At 41.4% G+C, this 27,074-nt stretch overlaps 2 protein-coding genes across 3 annotated transcripts in view; both read right to left on the bottom strand.

Annotated features, from left to right (window-relative positions):
• The window catches only part of stat3 (signal transducer and activator of transcription 3), a 42,985-nt gene extending 39,449 nt beyond the window's left edge, over positions 1–3,536 (bottom strand). Inside the window, exons 1-2 of one of the 2 annotated variants that reach the window (XM_033035219.1) lie at positions 3,300–3,536; positions 1,842–1,900 (exon numbers count right to left, since the gene is read on the bottom strand). The gene's annotated coding sequence lies outside the window, so the exon portion shown is untranslated. The remainder of the gene's footprint in view (positions 1–1,841; positions 1,901–3,299) is intronic. The other variant, XM_033035218.1, reaches the window with a different exon arrangement.
• A 16,856-nt stretch (positions 3,537–20,392) lies between these two features.
• Positions 20,393–27,074, bottom strand: part of cavin1 (caveolae associated protein 1) — a 59,660-nt gene continuing 52,978 nt past the window's right edge. The window contains exon 2 of the mRNA XM_033035220.1: positions 20,393–24,295. Within this exon, the coding sequence (XP_032891111.1) occupies positions 23,570–24,295 (726 nt within the window). The 3' untranslated portion in view covers positions 20,393–23,569. The remainder of the gene's footprint in view (positions 24,296–27,074) is intronic.

Below are 27,074 nucleotides of genomic sequence, written 5' to 3' on the forward strand. Positions count from 1 at the left end.
ACGTCTGAATTGTATTTCCTCTGACTGAAATACAGTACTTTTCAAATTGATCTGGCTATTTATTGTACCGTGTACCAACTTGAGGGAAGTTAGTGTAGAAATAGCAGGGGCTATGACAGAAATATTTCAAATGTCATTAGAAACGGGAATAGTGCCGGAGGATTGGCGTACTGCGCATGTTGTTCCATTGTTTAAAAAGGGGTCTAAGAGTAAACCTAGCAATTATAGACCTGTTAGTTTGACGTCTGTGGTGGGCAAATTAATGGAAAGGATACTTAGAGATAATATATATAAGCATCTGGATAAACAGGAACTGATTAGGAACAGTCAACATGGATTTGTGCCTGGAAGGTCATGTTTGACTAATCTTCTTGAATTTTTTGAAGAGGTTACTCGGGAAATTGATGAGGGTAAAGCAGTTGTATATATGGACTTCAGTAAGGCCTTTGACAAGGTTCCTCATGGAAGGTTGGTTAAGAAGGTCCAATGGTTGGGTATTAATGGTGGAGTAGCAAGATGGATTCAACAGAGGCTGAATGGGAGATGCCAGAGAGTAATGGTGGATGGTTGTTTGTCAGGTTGGAGGCCAGTGACTAGTGGTGTGCCACAGGGATCTGTGTTGGGTCCACTGTTGTTTGTCATGTACATCAATGATCTGGATGATGGTGTGGTAAATTGGATTAGTAAGTATGCAGATGATACTAAGATAGGTGGGGTTGTGGATAATGAAGTAGATTTTCAAAGTCTACAGAGAGATTTATGCCAGTTGGAAGAGTGGACTGAAAGATGGCAGATGGAGTTTAATGCTGATAAGTGTGAGGTGCTACATCTTGGCAGGACAAATCAAAATAGGACGTACATGGTAAATGGTAGGGAATTGAAGAATGCAGGTGAACAGAGGGATCTGGGAATAACTGTGAACAGTTCCCTGAAAGTGGAATCTCATGTAGATAGGGTGGTAAAGAAAGCTTTTGGTGTGCTGGCCTTTATAAATCAGAGCATTGAGTATAGAAGTTGGGATGTAATGTTAAAATTGTACAAGGCATTGGTGAGGCCAATTCTGGAGTATGGGGTGCAATTTTGGTCGCCTAATTATAGGAAGGATGTCAACAAAATAGAGAGAGTACAGAGGAGATTTAATAGAATGTTGCCTGGGTTTCAGCAACTAAGTTACAGAGAGAGGTTGAACAAGTTAGGGCTTTATTCTTTGGAGCGCAGAAGGTTAAGGGGGGGACTTGATAGAGGTCTTTAAAATGATGAGAGGGATAGACAGGGTTGACGTGGATAAGCTTTTCCCACTGAGAGTAGGGAAGATTCAAACAAGGGGACATGACTTGAGAATTAAGGGACAGAAGTTTAGGGGTAACATGAGGGGGAACTTCTTTACTCAGAGAGTGGTGGCTGTGTGGAATGAGCTTCCAGGGAAGGTGGTGGAGGCAGGTTCGTTTTTATCATTTAAAAATAAATTGGATAGTTATATGGACGGGAAAGGAATGGAGGGTTATGGTCTGAGCGCAGGTATATGGGACTAGGGGAGAATACGTGTTCGGCACGGACTAGAAGGGTCGAGATGGCCTGTTTCCGTGCTGTAATTGTTATATGGTTATATTATATTATATGGTTATTCTGGGATTAGTTAGCATTGGAATAGCATACAAACCTTTTCGCCCTTCGAGGTTAGTTTTGATGCAGAAGATTATTACACCAAAAAAAGCAGCCTTTCAGTTTGCATTATTTTGGAATCGCTCAATCATTTGTTTTATGAAACGTGTACCAAAAAATAAACTGTGAAGTAGGAATAGAGAGAAATTACTCACTAATTTAATGAAATATTACTTTACCTCTGATAATCAAAATGTCTCCACAGCTTTCAAAAGATGCCTTTTCTGTACTCCCAATACTGAAACACAAAATGAATAATTGGGGAATAGATAACAAGAATGATAGTTGATGCAAGGGTGCAGAAGATGGTGGGAAATTTAATGTTGAGATGAAGGGGAATTACTGATAATAATGGAATTTAAAGTCCCCAAAGTAGAAAAACTGCCCAAAACAATAAATGTTAAGGAATTTATTTTAAATGATCTCATTTATGCAGAACATAAAATTGTTCCCTTTAACAAACTGCACAATTTGGCAAGTGTTTCATCAATTATCCTGCAATGGATGGATGGATACAAGCATTCAAAGTACTCTCTTTTCTGACCAACGTCATTAAGGCATTCAAATGCTAACAATTTTCTTAGATGCTCAAGAAATACACTAGATTTTACTTAGGGAATTAAAATTACAATTCCCTAACTTCAATGACAGTACACAAACTGTTATTCAGCTCTGATGACTTCTATAAAAATCTATTGATCATCCCTGTCACAACCCAGGAGGCTGTTACTGCACTGAAAGGTCAACACCGTCAAACCAATTGTTTATTTAAAGGCCCGAAACACCAAAGCAGCTCCATCCTTTCTATGGTACTTTAATAAACGAACAAAACACTAGCGATATATCTATGTAATAGGTTAAATGTATACCAGTAAACTGAATATCAAACATGATCTTAGGCAACCTGCTGGAACCTCTCAAACGCTACAGCATTCACTAAAGTATATAGTTAAAATCACTATATAGTCAAATAGCAGACCCTCATCGTTTTATCTCTCTGTTTACTTACGTAAACTCGTTCAAAAATATCCCCAGCTGGTGGTCAGTGGTCAAGAATGATTTACTAAACAGAGTTGTATTTTGTGTTGACTTTGAATGCAGCAAAAACACAACAACTAACTAACAATTTCCTATTTCTCTCGCCCCCACCTCCCCCAATCCCGGAACAAATCCTCATCCCCGGAGACATAGATATCAATATTTTTGAACATCGCCACCGTCTACAGCGTGCATGCTGCCAAAAAAAGACTGCTATTCACCGACAAGTTATTCTACATATAGCTCACAGTTTAACAGAACTGACGGCAAAAAAAAACAAACTTGCTTCACTCGCTGGATTTAAGGCCAAAGCCACTACTACACTTCCTGCAACTGACGCTGAATGACAACATTTCCATTAATGCCATTTCCTTCACGAGTAGAGAGAGCCGCGATGATTTCTACATCTCGTTTCTCGTTCAGAACACGATTTTTTTTTTTTGTTATTCACTATTTTTTTCGGCCAAAGTATGATGGAAACCCTCATAAAAAGTTGTGTTGTCACTCGTTCTCTGTGCCGCGGTCGGCAGCGTGGACTCGGTTAGTGACGCAGGGAGAGGGTGTGTGGGCCCGGGCCCGGGCCCAGGCCTGGCCCTCACCTACCCGCAGCCTCCGCCGGCGGAGCAGCACAAGTCCCGGCCTCAGTCCCCACACACCGAGCACTACGTCTGCACCATCACAACCTTCGATCAGCCCGCAGTCGATCACAAAACCGGTTCGGAAAGGTTCCTGGAAGCTGAGAGACTTCAAGGAATGTCAATGTCTGTCAGTAAACCAACAGAAGCGCACCTCCCTCATCCCCTCCCTTGGGCCAACCGTACTCACAACCAACCTTGCTTGCCCTGATGGACAGCCGCGCCGGCCATTCAGAAGCGGCCGCCCCATCCTCCCTTAGCCACGCCCCTGGACGCTGGCCAATGGGAGCCGCGCGAAGGCGGGTTCAGGTTTGGTTGACCGGTGCGGAGCGCGGTTATTCCCCGCGGCTGTTCCTTCTCGCCGACTCTCTCCCCCCAGCCGCGCGTCCGCTGGCGCTGGGGAGAAGCCCCGCAGCGGCGGGAGGAGCGTCATGTACCTGGAATCACCGCGGCTGCGAAATCAGCTGAGTTACTGGCAGTGGTGACGCATCGGCCCGATGGCCATTGCCAGAGAGCAAAGTGATGGCACTTGTGCTCAGCAATCAAAACTTAGGAGTGTTTTATTGTCACATGTCTTATTTGCAGCAGCACAACACGTTTGCAATGACAGTACTCGATAGATAATATAATAAAGAAACAAATAAAGAAGTTAAATAGATAAAGAAAGCCCAATTTATGCAACAAAAAAAACAAAGTTGGAGATAGACACAAAAAGCTGGAGTAACTCAACGGCATGGGTGACACAGACTGAAGAATTGATTATACCTTTAATAATCCTTTACAGGAAATTACAGTGCCACGACAGCTTCAAGACAGACATAACACCACACATTTCCTCAAATGGCTTCCATACTTAACAAGTTAAAATACAAGTTAAAATACAAGTTAAAATACAATTAATTTAAAAAAAGTGCAGTTATTTATGCGCATTATATAACCTTATAGCAGCTGGTAAACAGGACTTCCTATGTCTCTCAGTTTTGCACATTGGTGCAATCAGTCTCTGACTGAAGATGCTGCTCTTGATCACCTTCAGGGCATGGAGTGGGTGAGTGGGGTTGGTCATTATTGAACCCAGTTTGTTCAGAGTTCTGGCCTCTGCCACCTGCTGGACTGTTCGTTGCTCAGCCCCGACCACTGAGCCGGCCTTCCTGATCAGCTTGTCCAGTCTGTTTTTGTCCGCTATGCGGGCGCCATCTCCCCAACAGGCCACAGCAAAAAAAGGGTCTCGACCCAAAACGTCACCCATTCCTTTTCTTCAGAGATGCTGCCTGTGTTACTCCAGCATTTATTGGGTCTATCTCCAGCTTTGTTTTGTTTTTTTGCACAAATTGGGTTTTCTTTATTTATTGAACTTCTTTGTTTATTTCTTTATTATATTATCTATTGAGTACTATCTTTGCAAACCTGTTGTGCTGCTGTAAATATGACATGTGACAATAAAACACTCCTAAGTTTTGATTGCTGAGCACGTGCCATCACTTTGTTCTCTGGCAATGGCCATCGGGCGGATACATCACCACTGCCAGTAATTCAGCTGATTTTGCAGCCGCGGTGATTCCGGTACATGCTCAGCAACCTATATTTACAGTAGGTTTGCACATTAACTGGAGGCGGCTGATAATACAATCTTTTGAATAAACAGCTGCTGTGATAGAATGTAATTACTTATCAGAACAAAAGTCTGTCAAACATTATGTGCTCAGTTTAAGCTGACAGGCTTCTGAAAATATTGCAAATCAGTATTATTATATAACTAGACCAAGTGGGACCTGTTGGGCCCCGTTCCCCCAATGCAATAATGCGCCACTCACCCATTCCCCCAACGCAACCAGTTTCCACCACTCAACCGTGTTTCCTACTCAGCACCTGGATTCACAGTAGGTCGACGTTGGAATCATACAGAGAACACTAACTTTGTTCATAAACCTTTGGTTGTCTACCCTGCCACCCAAATACCCTGTACATTTCCTTGAAAAGTCGACCAAAAGTACATGGTGAATGAATGGTGTCATAGTAGGTTTGGAATAAAGACGGCTCCATGTAGCCAACAAAGCCAAAACATTTTGAGGGCCCATGTGAGTGCCCATGACTATACCTTTAATTTGTAGAAAGTGGGAGGAATCAGAAAATAATTTGTTACTGGTGAGAACAAGTTCCCTCATGTGGGGGAGAGGGTTAATAGAGGGGAACTGGTTAGATGTAGGTTCTGGAAAGAAGCAGCGGGCCCTAAAGCCTGCCTGTCTGGACGGAGGTGTATGTAGACTGCATGTCTACGGTAAAGATGAAGCGGTAGGGCGCAGGGAATTGGAAATTAATGAAGTAGTGAAGAGCAAGCAAGGTGTCATGGATGTAGATGGGAAGGGGCTGGACTAGGGAGGACAAGGTAGATTTGAGGCATGTGGAGATAAATTCAGTCGGGTAAGAGCATGCGGTTGGAATGGACCTACAAGGGCCGTTCTGCTTGTAAATCTTGAGAAGTTGATAGAAATGGGCAGTGCAGGGTTGGGGAACTATCAGGTTGGATGCTGTGATGGGGTGATCTCTTGAAGTAATGAGATCTGTGATGGTCTGGGAGACAGTGGCCTGATGTTCGATGATGGGGTTCATGCTCATGGGTAGGCATGAGGGGGGGTGTCAGAGAGATGCCGTCTGGCCTCCTCAAGATAGCGGTCAACCAGACCACAATGACATCATCCCTGTCTACGGGTATGATGACAGGTTGGGATTGAGAATGGAGAGCTGCGTGTTGGGCAGCAGGGAGGGTTGGGTAGAGGCAGGTCGGAGTGAGGACGTATGCTTAGTTGAAGGAAGAACAAAGGGAATGCCGGCTTGAGAGGTGAGACCAAATTTGGCCAAATGACAAAACACCTGTTGCATGGAGACAGACCAGTGCCTGTAAATCATAGCAGAACGAGAAGTGTTTAAATGGTGAGAGACGAATGGGTACCATGGAGAAAACAAATGGTGCTGAAAATCTGAAATAAAACAGAATGCTGGAAATACTCAGTAGATCATAGAGCACCTGTGAAGAAAGAACACCTGAGTTGATGTTAAAGACAAAAGTCCTTATATAGAAACTTACAAAATTCTTAAGGGGTTGGACAGGCTAGATGCAGGAAGATTATTCCCGATGTTGGGGAAATCCAGAACAAGGGGTCACAGTTTAAGGATAAGGGGGAAATCTTTTAGGACCGAGATGAGGAAAACATTTTTCACATAGAGAGTGGTGAATCTCTGGAATTCTCTGCCACAGAAGGTAGTTGAGGCCAGTTCATTGGCTATATTTAAGAGGGAGTTAGATGTGGACCTTGTGGCTAAAGGGATCAGGGGGTATGGAGAGAAGGCAGGTACAGGATACTGAGTTGGATGATCAGCCATGATCATATCGAATGGCGGTGCAGGCTCGAAGGGCCGAATGGCCTACTCCTGCACCTATTTGCTATGTTTCTATGTTTCTATGTGTGCTGGCTGCTTCTGACACGCTGAGTGACAGGACGTTTCCACTAGAGGAATAGTCTAGGACCTGAGGCCATTGCCTCAGAATAAAAGGACATACCTCGAGATAGGAGATGAGGAGGAAATTCTTTAGTCTAGAGTCAAGAGTCAAGAGTGTTTTATTGTCATATGTCCCACATAGAACAATGAAATTCTTACAGAATATGTAAACATAGTACATAAACAAGAGGGGAAAAAAAGTTCAATGTGTATACAGTATATACACATACACACATACTCAAATAACAATCTGTAGAATTCATTCATCCAGAAAGCTGTGGAGGTCAAGTCAATGGATATTTTTAAAGGTGGTGATTGATAGATTCTTGATTAGTACGGGTGTCAGGGGTTATGGGGAGAAGGCAGGAGAACGGGGTTGAGAGGGAAAGATGCACCAGCCATGATTGAATGGTGGAGTAGACAAGATGGGTCAAATGCCTAAATCTGCTCCTATCACATATGAACTTATGAACAAGAGAGACTGTGGACCTGAAACTGTTGAAATCAACATTGACTCTTCGAGGATGAGTTGCTGCGGCTGAACTGAATTTCTACGGAGTTAACATTTCAGGTTAATGATCTTCCATCAGAAACGAGCCATGGAATAATCTGATGCCAGATGGCACTCTATGAGGAAGGTAACCTGATACATCTCATTCAGAAACCAACAATTAATACGATGAATAATTCCTGTATATAATTTATGGCACTAATCAGGAGGGCATAGATCTTTGCCCAATCCAGTCACTGAACGAACAGATGACAATGTAAAGTTGTTTAACAGGTGCCAAGAATACTTACTGAGTACACAGCAGGTTCTGGAGTTTAATACTTTATACTGGTCATCAACTGGTAGAGCTGCTGACTGACAGTGTGAAAGACCCAGGTTTGATCTTGACCTCGGTTGCTGCCTGTGTGGAGTTTGCACCTTTTTCCTGTGACCACGTGGGTTTTCTCCAGGTGCTCCAGTTACCACCCACATCCTAAAGACGTGCAGGTTTGTAGGTTAATGGGGCCGCTGTAAATTGCCCCGTGTGTTGGGAGTGGATGTGGAAGAGGGAGAACATAGGACTTGTGTGGAAGGATCATCGATGATTGGCTTGGACTCAGTGGGCCAAAGGGCCTGTTTACATACTATATCTGTCAACTAAACTAAAACCAAACTAAACTAATCTCCCCTTCCACTCTTTCAAATTAGAGGAAGGGTCTCAACTCAAAGAAATGCTCTCTATTTCCCTCCTCAGATGCTGCCTGCATCGATGAGTTCCTCCAGCAGTTTGCCTTCTTCACTGGAAGGACTGCAGTAGTTCAAGAAGGCAGCTTACCACCAGCTTCTCAATGGGCAATAGGCAGGGCTTGACAGCAACACCCAGATCCTTAAAAATAATTTCAAAAATAGCAGGGATTGTGGAGATGGTTAGTATCAGCTGAGGTCATGGTAGGGATATTAAAGTTCGTCATAATATTTTGTGATCTATATTTATGAAAGAACTACTGATCGGGAATGTGGTTTGGCATTCTCTTTGTATTGACAAGGCCAGCATTTACTGCTTGCCTGCATTTGCCCTTGGGAAGTGGTGCACTGAGTCACCTTCATGCACTGCTAATGTTTGGTCCTTGGAGACATTCCCACAATGGCCCTGCGTAGGGAAGTCCAGGAACTCGAGTAACGTCATCAAGATGTTCAAATGAAACTGGAGTACACGCTGCATGAGATAAAAGCTCCACGGAAGGATCTGTGGAGGAAATTAGTAGCTTCAGTCGTGGTAATTGTCTTCAGTAATTACCTTTCTCTGTCCTGTAGGCTGACGATGAATGAACAATAGCCAGTATGTGCAACGTCAATGTATTTATTCAGGGAATCTACATCGACTCATGCTGTGAAATCAACACCGGACTTCTCCACCCCCATGTCCAAAATGCTCTAACCATAGTGGAATTATGAACTGAGCTGCTGCTTAGTGATTACTTTAAATAAACGCTTTCCATCCAGTGTCCAGTATCCATTTCATTCAGACAAAAGTAACATTGGCATTGGTTTATCATTGACACGTCTTTTTTCATTGTATCTTATCACAGTACAGGTACGTGTACTGTGACAATTATTAATGTCATGGTACATGTGACAATAATAATAATTCAAGTTACACCGATAAAGGATGTTGAAAATAAAATTCATTTGATCACGTTCTCCAGGCTTTAACTAATGCCCCTGTCCCACTTAGGAAACCGGAACGGAAACCTCTGGAGACTTTGCACCCCACCCAAGGTTTCCGTGCGGTTCCCGGAGGTTGCAGGTGGTTGCCGGAGGTTGCAGGTAGTGGAAGCAGGTAGGGAGACTGACAAAAACCTCCGGGAACCGCACGGAAACCTTGGGTGGGGCGCAAAGTCTCCAGAGGTTTCCGTTCAGGTTTCCTAAGTGGGACAGGGGCATTACTGTCTGTCTCCAGCTGCAGCTTCTGCCGGCAAATGATTGCAGACTCTTGCAAACCCTTTGTTGTTCTGTGGTCAGTCTCTCTTCTGCAAAGGATGGCGACCGAATGCACTGTAATAACTCCTATATTATAATTAAATCCTGTATTTCCTGTGAAGTCATCTGGAAAACCTTAACCTAAGTGAATTAATGTTTGCAATTATCCTGATGACACAAAACCGCAGACACCAGGGCCAAGGCCGAACTGTAGGATAGATTTCTTGATGCTGAGTTGGCACAATGCAACATGTTTATATGCTATCTGTCGATTGTATTGGGAAACCAATTGTTGCATCTCTATGCTAGTATGGCATGATCTTGGAGACTGTAATGAAATCCTACTTACATGTGATGACTGAATATATGCCTGGATAGGTCAATTTCCAATGACTCTCAAGAAGCTCAATACCTTCCAGGAGAGAGCAGCCCCTTTGATTGGAATCCCATCAACCACCCAAAATGTTCATTCTGCACAAAGGTGCATTTAGCATTATTTTTAGGTTTATATTTAAGTTTATTATTGTCATATGTACCAAGGTGCAGTGAAACTTTTCGTTTTGCTTGATACCCAATCTAATCAGAAAGAGTGAAACATAAATTCAATCAAGACACACTCTAGGTAGAACAAAGCGGAAGATACAGAGTTCAGATTATAGTTTGCAGCATTGTAGTGCAAGGATTCCAGCTACAAAGTCCAAAATGCGCAATGCGGTAGAGGTGAAATGGTCAATAGCTTATGGAAGGACCAGTCTTCCCCTGATAACAGAGCGGAAGAAGCTATATTTGAGTCTGGTGGTGCACACTTTAAAGCTTATGTATCTTCCGCCCAATAGGAGCAGGGAGAAAAGGGAATGACCGGGGTGGGACAAGTCTCATAAATTTGGCAGCTTTTCCAAGACAGCATGAAGTGTAGATGGAGTCAACGGCGGTGAGTCTGGTCTGTGTGATGGACTGGGCTATATTCATAACTCTGTAATTTCTTGTGATCTCGGGCAGAACTGTTCCTAAATCACCTGTTTTTTAATTTTTTTTAAATTTATTAGAAGTAAGTACAATACTGTGGTACCTTTTTTCAGGTGCCAAATATATGTTAGCATGTTACATTCTATGTATAGCTTCATTTATTATTATTTATTTTTAAAAAGAGAGAGAGAAAGAGAGACTAGGTAATAGAGAATAGAAAAACATGTGATGTATAGTGTGTGAGAAAGAAAAAGAAAAGAGAGAGTAGGTGAGGAAAAGAAGTAAAAAAGAAGAAAGAGAGAAAGAAAGAGTAGAAAATAGGAGATAGGAGATGAGTATTTATATTCTTGACCATCTTTCACCCAGTCCTGAAACAGTTGGTTTTTACGATTTTGTTGCACCATATGCTTCCAAGAAGTCAATAAATGGAGGCCAACTCGTTAAGATTTGGTCTTGTTTATTTGTTAGGAGGAATCGCATTTCTTCAAGATGTGCTGTGTCCAACATATTTATAATCCACATTTTAAGCGTTGGTATGGGTGTATTTTTCCAAAATTTGAGTATAAGTATTTTTGCTATTATTAACCCATAATTAAAAAATGAATTTTGAAATGTGTTCAATTTATTCCCGTCTCCCGTTACTCCAAGTATTATCATTTCAGTATTAGGATCCATTGTTATCTTGAATAATTTTGTAAATATATCAAAAATGTCGCACCAGAACTTATGGAGTTTTATGCAGGAAACAAAAGAATGTGTTATAGTGGCATTTTGAGATAAATATTTGTCACAAATGGGAGAAGTATTTGGATAAAATTTATTCAGTCTAGTTTTAGAATAATATAATCTATGTAAAATTTTGAATTGAATTAAGTTATGTCTTACATTAATCGAACATTTATGTATATATATCAAATACTTTTCCCATGTTTCTTTCGTGATTTTTATCATTAGTTCTTGTTCCCAATCTTCTCTAAGTGCCTCTGTCGATGGCAGTTCTATATTTAAAATACTATTATATAGATATGATATTAATTTCTGTGAGTCAGCCATAATATTCATTGCTCCTTCCAGTGGGTCTAAAATTATAGTTTGATATCTTTGTATATATTTCTTCATGAAATCACAGATCTGAAGATATTTAAAATATTGAGTCATTCAACTTAAATTTTAATTGTAATTGTTGGAATGATAACAGATTTCCCATTTTGTACATATCGCCGATCCTTTTAATTCCCATTCTTTCCCATTGGTTGTATGTTTTATCAATAAGAGATGGTTTAAATGAAGGATTATTCACTATTGGCGTTAACACTGATAGGTTTCTTAATTTTAAAGCTAATTTTATTTGTTTCCAAATTCTTATTGTATTATGGATAATTGGGTTATTCTTATATATTGTGCTATTCAGTTTTATCGGGGAGAAGAGGACCGCTCCTATATCACAAGGAGAACAATCCTCTATCTCCATTCTTATCCATTCTGTCTGTTGGGAAGAGCTGTCCAACCAGTAAATTATATTCTTAATATGCACTGCCCAATAATAATACAAAAAGTTCTGAAGTGAGAGTCCCCCAGCATCTTTGGGTTTACACAGGTGTTTTCTTTGAATTCTATGTGATCTATAGTCCCAAATAAAGTTGGTGATAATAGAATCTAATTTTTTGAAAACCATTTTTGGTATATATGTTGGTATAGATTGAAATAGGTATAATATTTGTGGTAAAAAAATCATTTTTATAGCGTTTATTCTGCCTATTAATGACAATGGGAGCGTTTTCCAGAATTGAATTAACGCGTTCAATTTATTTAATAACGGCATAAAATTAGCGTTAAATAATGATTTGTATCTTCTAGTAATTTGAATACCCAAATACTTAAATTTTTCTGTTGCAATTTTAAAGGGGAATTTTAATAAGTGAGTCGCTTCTTGAGACTTTAACGACATAATTTCATTTTTATTCCAATTTAATCTGTATCCTGAAAAAGAACCGAATTCCTCTATTAAATTTAATAAGTTTGGAATACTCGTTTGTGAATTTGTAATAAATAAAAGTCTATCGTCTGCGTATAATGAGATTTTATTATTTGAGTCCTTAGTATTATATCCCTGAATATTCGGATGAATTCTTATACTTTCCGCCAAAGGCTCTATCATAAGGGCAAATAGCAGGGGTGATAATGCACATCCCTGCCTATTGCCCCTCGATAATTGGAATTTTGGAGATAACATATTATTAGTTAATATTCTTGCCGTCGGTTTATCATATAATAATTTTACCCATACAATAAAGTTCTCTCCCATATTAAATTTTTGGAGTACTTTGTATAAATACTGCCATTCTACCTGATCAAATGCTTTCTCTGCGTCCAGAGAAACAATTGATATATCTTCTTTTTCCGTTTTATGTGAGTGCATTATATTTAACAGGCGTCTCAAATTATTAAATGATTGTCTTTTAGGTATAAACTCCGTTTGATCTGGATTTATCAATTTATTAATGTATTTACTCAATCTTCTTGCTAAAAGTCTTTGCTAAGATTTTCTGATCTGTATTTAAAAGTGATATAGCTCTATATGAGCCCGGTTTTTCTAAATCTTTATCTTTTTTTGGTATAAACGTAATAGTTGATTCAGCTAATGTTTCTGGTAGTTTATTTTCTTTAAAAGCGTGAGTATATAATTTAAGTAAGCGTAGAGCCGTTATCTCGTGAAATCTTTTGTAAAATTCATTACTAAAACCATCTGGTCCAGGCGTCTTACCATTTTTCAATGACTTTATTGTTTCTCCTATTTCTTGTAATCTGAGCTCCGAATTCCTCTTGTTCCAAAAGGTCAAGTTTTGGAAGATTACAGTTATCTAGAAAATTTGTGATTTTACTATCTTCTATTTTAGTTTTAGATGTGTATAGATTTTGATAAAATTGAGCAAATCTTTTATTAATATCCTTAGGTAATGTTAGTAGTTCACCTTTCTCTGATTTAATTTTAGTGATAGTATTTTCCTTTTCTTGTTTTTTCAGTTGACGAGCTAAGAGTTTATATGGCTTATCACCAAATTCAAAATGTTCCTGTTTTGTAATTTGGAATAGTCTTACGACTCTTGCCGATAAAATTCGATTAAGTTTAAACTTCAATAGTATAATCTTATTATATTTATATGTAGTTGGATCTTTGGCATTATCTAACTCACCTGTTGTGGTGCAACCCAACAGTCTGAAGAAGGGTCTCGACCTGAAACGTCACCCATTCCTTCTCTCCAGAGGTGCAGCCAGTCCCGCTGAGTTACTCCAACTTTTTGTATCTGTATTCAGTTCAAACCAGCAGCTGCAGTTCCTTCCTACTCAGTATGTTTTCTAAGGTGCATTTGTGTCAGGTCTCGCGTTTGATCTAGTTTCTGTTTCTTATTGGTTTTTAGTATTAGAGTTTGCATTCTTGTTTTATTTTGGTGTCTCACATCTCCTCTTGTTTCAGGTCCCATTTCCTGTCAGGTCGTTTACCCTCATGTGATTGTTGGCCACGCCCTGATGTGTTTCACCTGTGTCTCGTTATCCCCTGCTAGTCTGTTGGCCACGCCCTGATGTGTTTCACCTGTGTCTCGTTATCCCCTGCTAGTCTGTATTTAAGCCTTTTGTGTTTTAGTTCCCATTGCCAGTTCGTGGTGTATGCTACTTGGCATCACCTCGTTCCAGCTCTCGAAATCTTGTGACCTTGTGATCTCGACCTTTGCCTGTATTTTCGACCACTGGTTCTTGCCTGCTCCTATATGGTACTGTTGCCTCTGTTTTGCCTACCTGTGTACTGACTTGGACCGATTAAACGCCGAAGACTGATCTGCCCTGTGTCTGAGCCTGCATTTGTGTCCTCCTCCTCGTTCAGTTCTGACAATTTGTAGTTGTTTGTAAGAGTCATTGGAGACATGCCAAATTTTCTTAGCATGTCTGAGGAAGTCGAGGCGTTGGTGTGTCTTCTTGGCTGTTGGTTCAAAATGTTTGATCTACTACAGATCATTGGTAATATTTATGCCAAGGAACTTGAAGTTTTAGTTTATTTGAGAGATACCCCATGGAAACAGGCCCTTCAGTCCACTGAGTTCACATGCTCAGTAATCACCTGCTCACACTAATTCTATCCTACACACAAAGGACAATTTACAGAAACCAATTAACCTACAAACCTGTATGTCTTTGGAGTGTGGGAGGAAACCGGAGCACTCGGGGAAAACCCATGTGGTCACAGGGAGAACAAACTCCGTATAGACAGCATCCATGGTCAGGATCAAACCCAGGTCTCAGGCCCAGTAAGGCAGAAACTCTACCGCTGCGCCACAGTGCTGCCTGCCCAATGGTTCTCACAGTTGTGAGTGTAAATGTGCTTCAGAAATGGTGCGGGCCAGTTGCAGGCAAATAAGACTAGCTCGGTGAAACATCTTGGACGAATTGGGCTGAAGGGTCTGTTTCCTTGCTGTATAACTGTATGATTCCAATTAACATTTTGTGATGTGCTTCCTCAGGATTGAAGTTTTACTTCCTTATTCTTGACCATTGTTCACGATAGGTTGCACCAATGGAACGGAAATTATCAGATATCGGGAGGCTCTTTGCCAAGGTTATTATCTCAACTAAATGAATAAAGTTGAATGAAAGGATTTCGAGAACTGGTACATGAACATCCAAGAGACACTTCATGGGACCCTAACTGTGATCCCTGGTCTCCTCATTGAAGGCCAGGACCTTGGTAGCAGTCCCGGGCAACATATCCCTTCAAAACCTTCCTATCCAAATACTCTGGGAAACAGACTATGGCTATTAGTTACATAAAATCAGGAAAATTCTACTGTACTATGCTCATCTTTCTCCTTCAGTGCCTTAACTATCCTTCACTGCACAGGTTGTAGGTGGTTTTCCCCAGGTGTCAGATATCAGTGCTGTTCTCCATAGATGGTTGACAACTGTCTCGTATTAGATGGGACATCTCGTTTCCTGGGCTAAATTGTTTTGTCCCATACGAGACTGCCCTTGTCCCATATTTGACTGCTACTACTCGGGTTAAGGAGACTGTCAGGTTGGAGCGCCGCGTCCGGCCCCGCCTCACCCATCCCGACGTTGTGCAGCCCATGGAGTGCAGCAGCAGCTCCTCGCCCGTGGCCCCGTCAGTCGGCAGCCCGGCCAGCTGTCCGACCTTTGGATCTTCGCTTACCGCCGACACCACCACCCCTCCTTTTCAAGGCCGATCATCGGTTCATGAGTTGGATGGGGTTCTGGACTTTGCACGCAACGTCGTGCACAAAGTCCAGCACCCGGGCCAAAACTCCTCTGCTGTCCCGCCGGCTGGGCTTTGTGTGCAGTCCAGCACCCGGGCCAACTCATCATTCACCCAGCTACTGCCGAGTCGGTCAACGAATTGCCATCTGGAATTTGTCCCCTATTTTGACCTTTTGGCCCTTATTTAGGAGTGAGAACGTTGGCAGCCCCATCCATAGACAACAAAAGTGTTTGTACTTTTAATTAATTAATCAAGTGAATTACATGAATTGAAAGAGGGATTCTGCTGATGTCCGCATCAAGAAATCTAAGCTCATCAACAGATCAGTGGAACACTGTGAGAACTGATTATATTTTCCTTTCACCATCAGGTGCCCCCTCACCACTGAACACAATGAATACATCTCTCCAGTATCTTTCTGAACAAGGGTTCTAACCCAAAACTCATATCAACATCCATATTCTTCAGGGATGCTGCCTGACTCGCTGCCTTACTTCACTATTTTGTGTCAATCTTTGGTATAAACCAACATATGGTGTTTCTAGTTATTACATCTCTTTGAACTCAACCACTCTCTGCAGGTTTAGGTGGTCCAGAGCAGAGCAGTTACCATACCTGGCTGAGATGCATCCCGTCTCTGTACTTTCTATAATGCATCTGCAGTAGTCCATGCCAAATTGAAAGTAGGAATGCAGGTGCAGCAGGCAGTGAAGAAAGCAAATGGTATGTTAGCATTCATAGCAAAAGGATTTGAGTATAAGAGCAGGGAGGTTCTACTGCAGTTGTACAGGGTCTTGGTGAGACCACATCTGGAGTATTGTGTACAGTTTTGGTCTCCTAATCTGAGGAAAGACATTCTTGCCATAGAGGGAGTACAGAGAAGGTTCACCAGACTGATTCCTGGGATGGCAGGACTTTCATATGAAGAAAGACTGGATAGACTCGGCTTGTACACGCTGGAATTCAGAAGATTGAGGGGGGATCTTATAGAAACTTACAAAATTCTTAAGGGTTTGGACAGGCTAGATGCAGGAAGATTATTCCCGATGTTGGGGAAGTCCAGAACTAGGGGTCACATTTTAAGGATAAGAGGGAAGTCTTTTAGGACCGAGATGAGAAAATCATTTTTTACACAGAGAGTGGTGAATCTGTGGAATTCTCTGCCACAGAAGGTAGTTGAGGCCAGTTCATAGGCTATATTTAAGAGGGAGTTAGATGTGGCCCTTGTGGCTAAAGGGATCAGGGGGTATGGAGAGAAGGCAGGGATGGGATACTGAGTTGGATTATCAGCCATGATCATATCGAATGGCGGTGCAGGCTCGAAGGGCCGAATGGCCTACTCCTGCACCTATTTTCTATGTTTCTATGTTTCTCAGCTGACTAAAAAAGTATATAAGCTGATGTGCTTTGTTGATCAGCGCAACACTTACCAGTTCCTCTCTAGCTGGTTAATGGTGGTCTCTCTAGATTTCTCCTCTGACTAGACAGTGTGTGTTTAGTTTCTACCCAAAATCACAGTGGAATGTGGAATAAAACCTGGATCCTGTCCTTAAGGTGGAGGCGCCGTCGAGTATGGCTGCCCTGCCTGTAGCTGTTCGTCTTTTCACTCTTTTTTTTATTTTTAGTATGTTAAAAGTTTTGTCTAGGAGGTCTTCTAGTCTTTTTATGTGGGAGGTGGGGGGGGGGGGGGGGGGGGGGGAGTGGGGAAATAGTTTTTCTCAGTCCCTACCTGGTCGGAGATGCGTCTTTGCTCCGAGCCGCATCTTCGCCCTCTCCTCACGGCCTACCAGCTGGACTGGAGCGGCGTTTCCTGCCGGGACCAGCCAGAACTTCAGCTTTGGCGGCAGCGCAGCGCTGAAGCACCATCGTGGAGCGGGCGATGCCTTACCGAGGGTCACCATGTGGTAAGCTCCGGAGTGCTGAGACCTCCGACTCCAACATCGCGGAGCTGTGGTCGCAGAGCTGTGGTCGCGGAGCGTCCCGCTGCGGGCGCTGCTAAGTTTAAACACCGCGGTGCCTGGGATCTTTCGCCGAGATCGCCAGTGTTGGAACTCTGACCAGCGCAGCCTGTGGACTTCGGGAGCCACGGTCTCTGGCAGCAAGCGGCCGTTCCATACACTCCAGGCCGCTGAGAGTGTTCTTCCGACGCCGGAGCTCCATCATCCGGCGAGAAGGCCTGAAACATCGGGCTGCCGTCGCGGCGACTGCGGAGGCCTCAAATAGTCCCTGACCACGGGTGAACATAGAGGAAGAGGCCTGGACTTTGCTGCCTTCCCTCACAGTGGGAACCATTGTGGGGGGATGTTTTTATGTTTAATGTTAAATTCTCTAATGTTGTGTTTTATTTTTATTGGTGTGCTGCAATGGCAACTCAAATTTCACTACACCAATTGGTGTATGTGACAATAAATGTCCTTTATCCTTTGTCCTAAGGTGCTGACTATTCCTCCAAAACACCTCAGATTGTCTTAATAGTGCAATTATAAATCCTGCTGGTATTCTTTTGATAATCTGTCTATTTCTAAAACTCTCATCTTGTTGGGATGTCTGGCTGTCTGCATGCGTGAGTGTGAGATCCTGAAATTACGGCAAAATGGTACATGATAGCGCTAACATTTTTTGCGCCCCCTTACTCACAATTGTCTTGTGGTGTGTTTTCAACAGGTTTTGTTCAGATTGATGTTATATTTTACAAGTTATTAACATTTTTAGCTTTACAAAATCCCACTTTGGGACCAATAACTTTGTGCTGTGCCAGTTGCTGGCAGTTACAGCTATGACATCACAAAGGGATATTATTTGCAACAATGTTGCAATCATAGAACACTTAGTTCTGGCAGAGTGAGGCTGAACAGATGGGGAAGGAGTGCTGGGGGAGGCAGGGGATGTGGAATTGGAATTTTTTTAAAGTCCTAGCAGCAAGTGCTTGCATTTAAAAAAATAGTTTAACAAGAGAGAGGATGAGGGGCTATGGGTGAGTGGTGGAATATTGCGTTGGGGGAGCGGGTTGTGATGGGGGAACGGGTGAGTGGTGGAATATTGCTTTGGGGGAACGGGTTGCGTTGGGGGACCAGACCACTCGTGTGACAGGGACCCAACAGGTCCCACTTGGTTTAGTGTTCTTTAAATTTGTTGAATATCTGTCCTAGAGGGGCTGCATCTGGAAGATAAATGGCAATGAAATGCTGATGTGCATGTCCAGTGCACAGCATCAACTGCTGATTTAAAGGCGAACTGTTCTGCAACTTGATAGTTGGATGAAGGATGATTCTTATTGAAGGATGTGTACAGTTCAGTGAGCCACTGTTCACAAAGCTACATAGACAATATGGCCCGATGAGGTGATGAAGAATTACAGGCTCCATGATATTTGTTGTCCAACAAATAATCGTCCAGTAAATTGTTCAAAATCTATCCATATTTACACAAAATAAAAATTGAGTCAGCTTGGATCTTTTGTTAATTAAATGTTTGAATTGCAAGTTAATCTCTCTTCACCTGTTCACCACTCCCCTTTGATTCTGTTTCCCATCATCTTACATCAAGGGATAAGTTACAGAAGGCAATTACTTATTGTTGGTGCAAACCACAGCACTCAGAGAAAACCCACACAGGCAGGTGGAGAACATGCAAACTCCACGCAGAGAACACCTGAGGTCACGATTAACTTTGTGCTGCTGGAAGCAGCTCACCAGCATTTATTGTCTCCTGGCAGACTGTGCAGCAGTGGTTTTCTGGGTCATCCTTCTACAGCTTCCCTCTATCCAAGGTCAGGATTGGACACATTCCCTGATGTTTGCTCAATGTCAAATCCACCAGCTACTCCTCAGATATTGAATGACACAAAGTTGCTGGAGTAACTCATTGAGTCAAGACATCATCTCTGGAGAACATGGATAGGTGAAATTTTGGGTCGTGACCCTTCATTAAAGCGGGTCTGAAGAAGGGCCCTGACCCGAAAACATCACCTATCCATGTTCTCCAGAGATGCTGCCTGACCCGCTGAATTGCTCCAGCACTTTGTGTTTTTTTTTTGTAAACAATCAACTGCAGTTCCTTGTTTCTACACGTTACTCAGATAATGATGCAGTCTCAGCTCATGTGTAGCAAGATGTCCTCACTGAAAAGCAGATGTGTATTAGGTCGTGACCATGCCCAACAAGTGGCTGAAATAACCATTTTCAATAGGAAAAGTCTGACCACTATGGCATAGAATAAATCCCACTTGATATCTTCTTTGTGAAGAGTTGTAAATTCTAATAAGTGATGGAAAGCTTGACTAAGAAATATAAGGTTTAGACATTTGTGTAGCTAATGCAAAATTGTACATGTGCTGGTGTTTCTGTTAAGCACAATAAGGACCTTTGAATGTGTAATTTCCTGAGGAGATGTTGCAAACCTGAGGTCTGGATTTAGTGCAGTGTAACGAACCGGATTTGATTAGGGAGCTTAAGGTAAAGCAAACGCAAGGAGATAGTGGCCATAATGTGATAAAATTCAACTTGCAATTTGAGTGGGAGAAGATGAAATCAGATGTGTTGGTATTACTGTTGAATAAAGATAACCACAGAGGCATGAGGGAGGAGCTGACTCTTGATTGAAAAGGGACCCTAGCAGAAATGACGTTGGAGTAGCAATGGTTAAGGGCAAATAGCATAGCTCCACTGCGATGGATCAGATAAGTGGATAGCTTCCTTCTACAGGATATAGAATATCTATAAGATAGAAATCTGGAAAAAACGCCATCAACTTTAAGAAAATCTGTGGTAAATATTACCATGGTATCTCTTTCAACAAGATGTGTTGATAGTTTTACTCTATTTACCTCAGTGCAAAGAAATAACCATAAGGAACGCATTCATGTCTATGAGACTGATTTTTATTATGAATTGTTAAGCAAAATGGAAGTACAGTATATAGTTGGCAAATATGTAAAGTCTGCTGTATATTGTTTCCCCATAATTGCTATTATTATACTGACAAAGAGTAAGCTAAGTATCAATTCTGTTGTATTAATCTTAAAAATACAGATATTAGATAAGTCATTTACCTACCATGCTGCTAGCCAGAGTACAGTCGTACATTTAACCAAATCATCACTCTATAGAAACATACATTTGAAGAAAATTGCAGTTCCGTTAAACAAATACAGTCTTAAAAAAAGGAAGTTGTGTATTACAGTGTGCTTTCAAAGCTTAAGGAAGAATGACTTTTAACCTTGGGATTGGCAGTAAAATTGGCAAGAAGACTCATATAACTGAAATAGACAATATATTTGAGGCAAAGCAAATTTAGTAAGCTTCTCCACAATGAAGAGATTGGTGCAAATACTGAAAAGCAGGTGTGTGTGGCTGCTCTACTGAGATGAAACGTGCCAACTGGTCTTAAAGCCTCTTCCTAAAAATAATAACTGTTCACTGTCATCAACTATCAATATGCTGTTAGATTTCTGACTTGTAATGTCCACTTTTTAAGGTATGGTACTTGGAAACTTTTATCCTCTTTCCAAAAGGTATCAGGCCACATTATTTTAACTGCAGATTTCCAATTGACAAGACAAAACAGTGGATGTGCCTATTTATGGAATCCAAGCTAACTACAGTAGTAGAAGCATTTGACACATTTGTATGAAATGTCATTTTTACTAATTGAGCAGCCAATGACCTATTTATTTCAAATAAATATTCATTATAATTGCAGACAATAATTTTTCATACAAATCTTAAGAACACATTCTAATACCACAATATATAATTATATGGTCACTAACTAATGGAAAGTTGAATCACTAATTTATATTTTGGCTTTTCCATTGGTTTGCAAAATATTACTTATCAATCTCCCCTGATATTACTTATCAGAAATTAATACTAAAGAGAAATAATAGGCAGAGGATGTTTGGATGAGACCGTACAGACAGAGCCAATTTGAAGGTGACACATTTTGCCTTTGCTTTACATTTTCATTGACAGCGGACAGTGAGAAGATGAATTTGTTTTGGTCTAATGAGCCTGGTCTTGCCAGTTATGGCTCCATAGCACCTCTGCTGGCAGGAAAACGTAAATACAGATTTACAGCAGCTACTTGATTCATAGTGGCACATCTGGTGACGACATGACAGATATAATCATTTTAATATATTCTTTATAAATGCAAAAAAGCTTTGCATATTATTGCATAGATATTTAAAAAAAACTAAAGCGTTGGACTGTTTCTCGGTAAGATTATATAATGAAGAAAAATGTATAAATTCCTTGAGGAGCTGCAAAATCTCCTTTCCCCAAAGTACAAGACGTTAATTCCACATCTCATCAACTATCTTCAATTACGTGTAAGCAACTGCTACAGCAGGTTGATGCAGTATGTATATAAATTCTTAAAATGAATTTTAATTATTATACAATAGTGATGCAGCAGTAATGCTGGTATCATGCAACACACTACAGCTCTGCCTGGTAATATAATTACTGCGTGTAAAAGCAAATTACTGAAAACTGGAAAGGTAAAATGCATCCAGTAATTGATTTATCGAGCTATGCCATGAATGCAAAAGATATTTCATTTAATGTAGCCAAAAGTATTGACGTCATACAAGGTCTCCTTTTTCACTCGTTGGCAAGAGCAATATTTCTTTCCACTTTTATCCTGTTCTATTGCCATAGCAATACATAGCACATTAACGTTCCGAATCATTCCCTATTCTCTGGCCTTCATCTCACATCCTGACTGTTCCAAGTTCCAACTCTCCTGAATGGGAGGACAAGGCTTAATTTTGTCTCTCCCCAGGTAGTGTTGCAATACGCAAACTTTAATCCATATTTTCAACTGTCATCATTAGCTAATGTCATTAGAACTCAGCCCTGAAAGTTATTTAATTAGATCATATTTTATGTTGCTGCTGATGTTAGTGCAGCAGGAAAAAAAAAGGAAGATTTCATTTTGTTCTTGGATTGTTAATAAAATCATTGATAAATCAACACAGCATATTATTCTGCTGTGGGGAAATAAAATTAATAACAGGAAATTAATAACCTCATTGATAAAAAAGGCTGATGACCTGAATACATCTTTATAATAATCAAAGATACTCTACCTTTAAAACCTTTCATTATATACAAGTGTCTCTAATACAGAAATTAATTGTTCCAACACTATATATCCACTTGATTGAAACATCCATCTCAGTTTGGAAAGAATTTACTAAAATTGCTCACCTACTTATTTCAGAACACCTTTCACATTTGGTCTGCTGGGTTTTGCCAGGAGTTACACATAAAACTATTGGCATTCCCCAACAAACGGACTGGTTGGTTTTGGGAACCCCATGTGAATGCAGAGGTCTGAATTCAAACTTACAACTGATGTAGGATCCACAAGCTGTATAACTATGAGAAACACAGATACGTTACAATGTTTTTAAATTATTTGGTTGAGCAATAGGTTGAATGATTTCATTATTCAAAACTATTTGTAGGTCATTTTAGTTGATGCCATTACTACATTTTAATGTATTTTTTTTAAATTCCATAGTTTTTCAAAGTGTTTGAAGTTCAGACACTGAAAAACCTCAACAGTGTTGACAGCAACCAGAGACTGTGTGGCTGTTTCCAACTGACAAAGTGTGGGTATTGCTATATTCTGACACACCCACGTGATTTAATTCAAGGGAAGTCATGGTAGAAGCAGGCTGTGGGTCCTACTGAGGAAAATCCACCTCATTACTTAATGCTCTCATAATGTAACTTATAGGGACACTGGAACATTTAAAAAAAAGGCTGTTCCCCCAAAACTGGGAACTGAAGGTCTGCTGAGTATTCCAGTGAAGAGATGACAAACAGGTTTGCATTACCTCACCAATGCAAGGTTTACTGGCAATGGTCTTCGAATAACTGAGATGAGAGGGTTATAAAGTCGCGCAACACAAATTTCCTAACGCATTTGTACTTTACAGTCTACTATTCCGAAAACATTTTGCTCTGTTCTTCCTATTTGCTTCAGCCAACGAGCAAGAACCACGTGACATCAATACAGTCATTACTCAATTCTCCTTTTCTGAAGCAGGTGTTCGGTCTCAAAATCCGCATCATCCTCCAGTGATTCCTCGTGGATTTCTTCAATAAGGAGATCAGTGTTGTCTTCATCTTCTACAATGTGTTCCTCTCCCTGGCTTTCCATCATCTCGACTTCCTGCACCACCACATCCCCGTCTCTCATCTTTTTAACCAAGAAGGTAAACGGTGGGATCCTGTAGACGGTCGTCCGACACCTTGCTGTCTTTTGATGATTTGGTGAGAAGGACTTCCTCAGCCTTGATCTGGAGTCTTTCATCTTCTCCTTCCGTTCCTGTGTTACTATCTTGTTGCCGATCTTATTCATTTTTTTTTCAAGTGTGTGCCTGGTCTTTTCCAGATTTTCCCTTGTCGCTACCCTGGTCTTCTCCACGCTCTCCCTTGTTCTCAGCCGGGTCTTCTGCAGATTATCCCTTGTCTTTTGCTTAGCCTTTTCCATTGATTCCTTGGAGAATGCTTTCTTGAAATCTTCCATTCGCTTCATGCTAGTCTTCTTGACACGGACGGCTGTTGTTTCCTCTTCAATTACTTCAAGTTCAACCTCTTCATCAGAGGAGAGTGAGATGTTATCACCTTCAGGCTTCTCCTCGTTGGTCACAAGCTCTTTTCCTGCTTCACTTTCTTCGGGAGCCTTCAGGCTTTCTTTCACAGACTTCCCGAGGCTCAATTTCACGGGCATTGGTGTTTCATCCTGGAAAATACAAAAGCACTATTACAGCCATGGTTTGACTCTTTGACAAAATCATTATAAACATGTTCGGACATTATGTTTGATCATATATTATTCAAATTAGCTCACTACTTTTCACTGGAAGGAGTATCGTACCACCCAGGAACTAATGTTCCAATAAATTTGGCCGATATTATCTTGTATTCTACCGCTCCAGCATGGAGACTATTTTTTTCAACCATGTTGAAGACAATGAGAAAGGGCTGAAAGGATATGTGCCCATTTTCTTTATAGATTTAGAAAAGCAATTTATCCCATGGCAGTTGTGTGTGAATGAAGAATTTAATAGAAAATAGACAATAGACAATAGGTGCAGGAGTAGGCCATTCGGCCGTTCGAGCCAGCACCGCCATTCACTGTGATCATGGCTGATCATCCCCAATCAGTACCCCGTTCCTGCCTTCTACCCATATCCCCTGACTCCGCTACTTTTAAGAGCCCTATCTAGCTCTCGCTTGAAAGCATCCAGAAAACCTGCCTCCACTGCCCTCTGAGGCAGAGAATTCCCCAGACTCACCATTCTCTGTGAGAAAAAGCGTTTGCTCGTCTCCGTTCTAAATGGCTTACTCCTTATTTTTAAACTGTGGCCCCTAGTTCTGGACTCCCCCAACATCGGGAACATGTTTCCTGCCTCTAGCGTGTCCAAGCCCTTAACAATCTTATATGTTTCAATGAGATCCCCTCTCGTCCTTCTAAACTCCAGAGTGTACAAGCCCAGCTGCTCCATTCTCTCAGCATATGACAGTCCTGCCATCCCGGGAATTAACCTTGTAAACCTACGCTACACTCCTTCAATAGCAAGAATGTCCTTCCTCAAATTAGGGGACCAAAACTGCACACAATACTCCAGGTGGGGTCTCACTAGGGCTCTGTACAACTGCAGAGGACCTCTTTGCTCCTATATTTGATTCCTCTTGTTATCAAGGCCAATATGCCATTCGCTTTCTTCACTGCCTGCTGTACCTGCATGCTTACTTTCAAAGACTGATGTACAAGGACCCCAGATCCTGTTGTACTTCCCCTTTTCCCAACTAGACGCCATTTAGATAGTAATCTGACTTCCTGTTTTTGCTACCAAAGTGGATAACCTCACATTTATCTGCAATAAACTTCACCTGCCATGCATCTGCCCACTCCCCCAACCTAGCCAAGTCACCCTACATTCTCATAGCATCCTCCTCACAGTTCACACTGCCACCCAGCTTTGTGTCATCTGCAAATTTGCTCATGTTACTTTGAATCCCTTCATCCAAATCATTGATGTATATTGTAAATAGCTGCGGTCCCAGCACCGAGTCTTGCGGTACCCCACTAGTCACTGCCTGCCATTCTGAAAGGGACCCGTTAATCCCTACTCTTTGTTTCCTATCTGCCAACCACTTCTCTATCCATGTCAGCACTCTACCCCCAATACCATGTGCCCTAATTTTGCCCACTAATATCCTATGTGGGACCTTATCAAATGCTTTCTGAAAGTCCAGGTACACTACATCCACTGGCTCTCCCTTGTCCATTTTCCTAGTTACATCTTCAAAAAATTCCAGAAGATTAGTCAAGCATGATTTCCCCTTCGTAAATCCATGCTGACTTGGACCGATCCTGTTACTGCTATCCAAATGTGCGGCTATCTCATCGTTTATAATTGGCTCCAGCATCTTCCCCATCTGAGTCTATAGAACATTGGAAAATTATCACCAATGCATCCACGATTTCTAGAGCCACTTCCTGGGATGCAGACCATCAGACCCTGGGGATTTATCAGCCTTCAGTCCCATCAGTCTATCCAACACCATTTCCTGCCTAATGTGGATTTCCTTCAGTTCCTCTGTCACCCCAGATCCTCTGGCCACTACAATAACAGGAAGATTGTTTGTGTCCTCCTTAGTGAAGACAGATCCAAAGTACCTGTTCAACTCATCTGCCATTTCCTTGTTCCCCATAATAAATTCACCTTTTTCGTTCTTCAAGGGTCCAACTTTGGTCTTAACTAATTTCAGATCAAAATCCATTTCCAGATTTTCCCACCAAAGCTTACGGATGGTATCAAAGTCACCTTAACAATTTTAACATCACAGACAAGGGATTGGTATTCTGCCAGTGTTGTACACTCACTCCAATTTGTTGGCTTGTCCCAGCCATGCAAAGAGATGCACGACTATCATGGTGAAGTATCTGCTCAACCCTGTGTTGGAGTTGAACCCCCTCAGAAACGTAGGGCCATAGGGTTCCACCACTAGTTGCACCACTATCACAGAGTTGGAACGCTGAGACTCAATGGGCATACCTTTGATAAATATAGGGACACACAGAGTTGTGGATGGTTTTGCCTGAGCACACGCCTCTCTACTTAAACTGGGAAATAACCAACAGAGGAAATATCGTTCTTGGAGGACCTCAAAATTCCCATGACATCACAAGCCTTGATAAGGAAGCAAAACAGAAAGTATTGGAGGAACTCAATTGGTCAGGCAGCATCTGTGGAGGGTATGGATCAGCAATGTTTTGGGTCGGGGTCATTCTTCAGATTGGTTTTGCCTGACCAACTGAGTTACTCCAGCACTTTGTGTTGTACTCAAGATTCTAGCAACTGCAGAAACTTGTATTTCATGATAAGGAAGGAACCAATCAAAAATATTTATCTCTGTATGGCTTTCTTTCAATACTTCAACATTCATCAAACGGCTTGACGGCCAATGGTACATCTGGTTTGCATCATTAGCACCCAACATATACATATCAA

Source organism: Amblyraja radiata, chromosome 16 (genome assembly GCF_010909765.2).
Source record: "Amblyraja radiata isolate CabotCenter1 chromosome 16, sAmbRad1.1.pri, whole genome shotgun sequence".
Lineage (NCBI taxonomy): Eukaryota > Metazoa > Chordata > Chondrichthyes > Rajiformes > Rajidae > Amblyraja > Amblyraja radiata.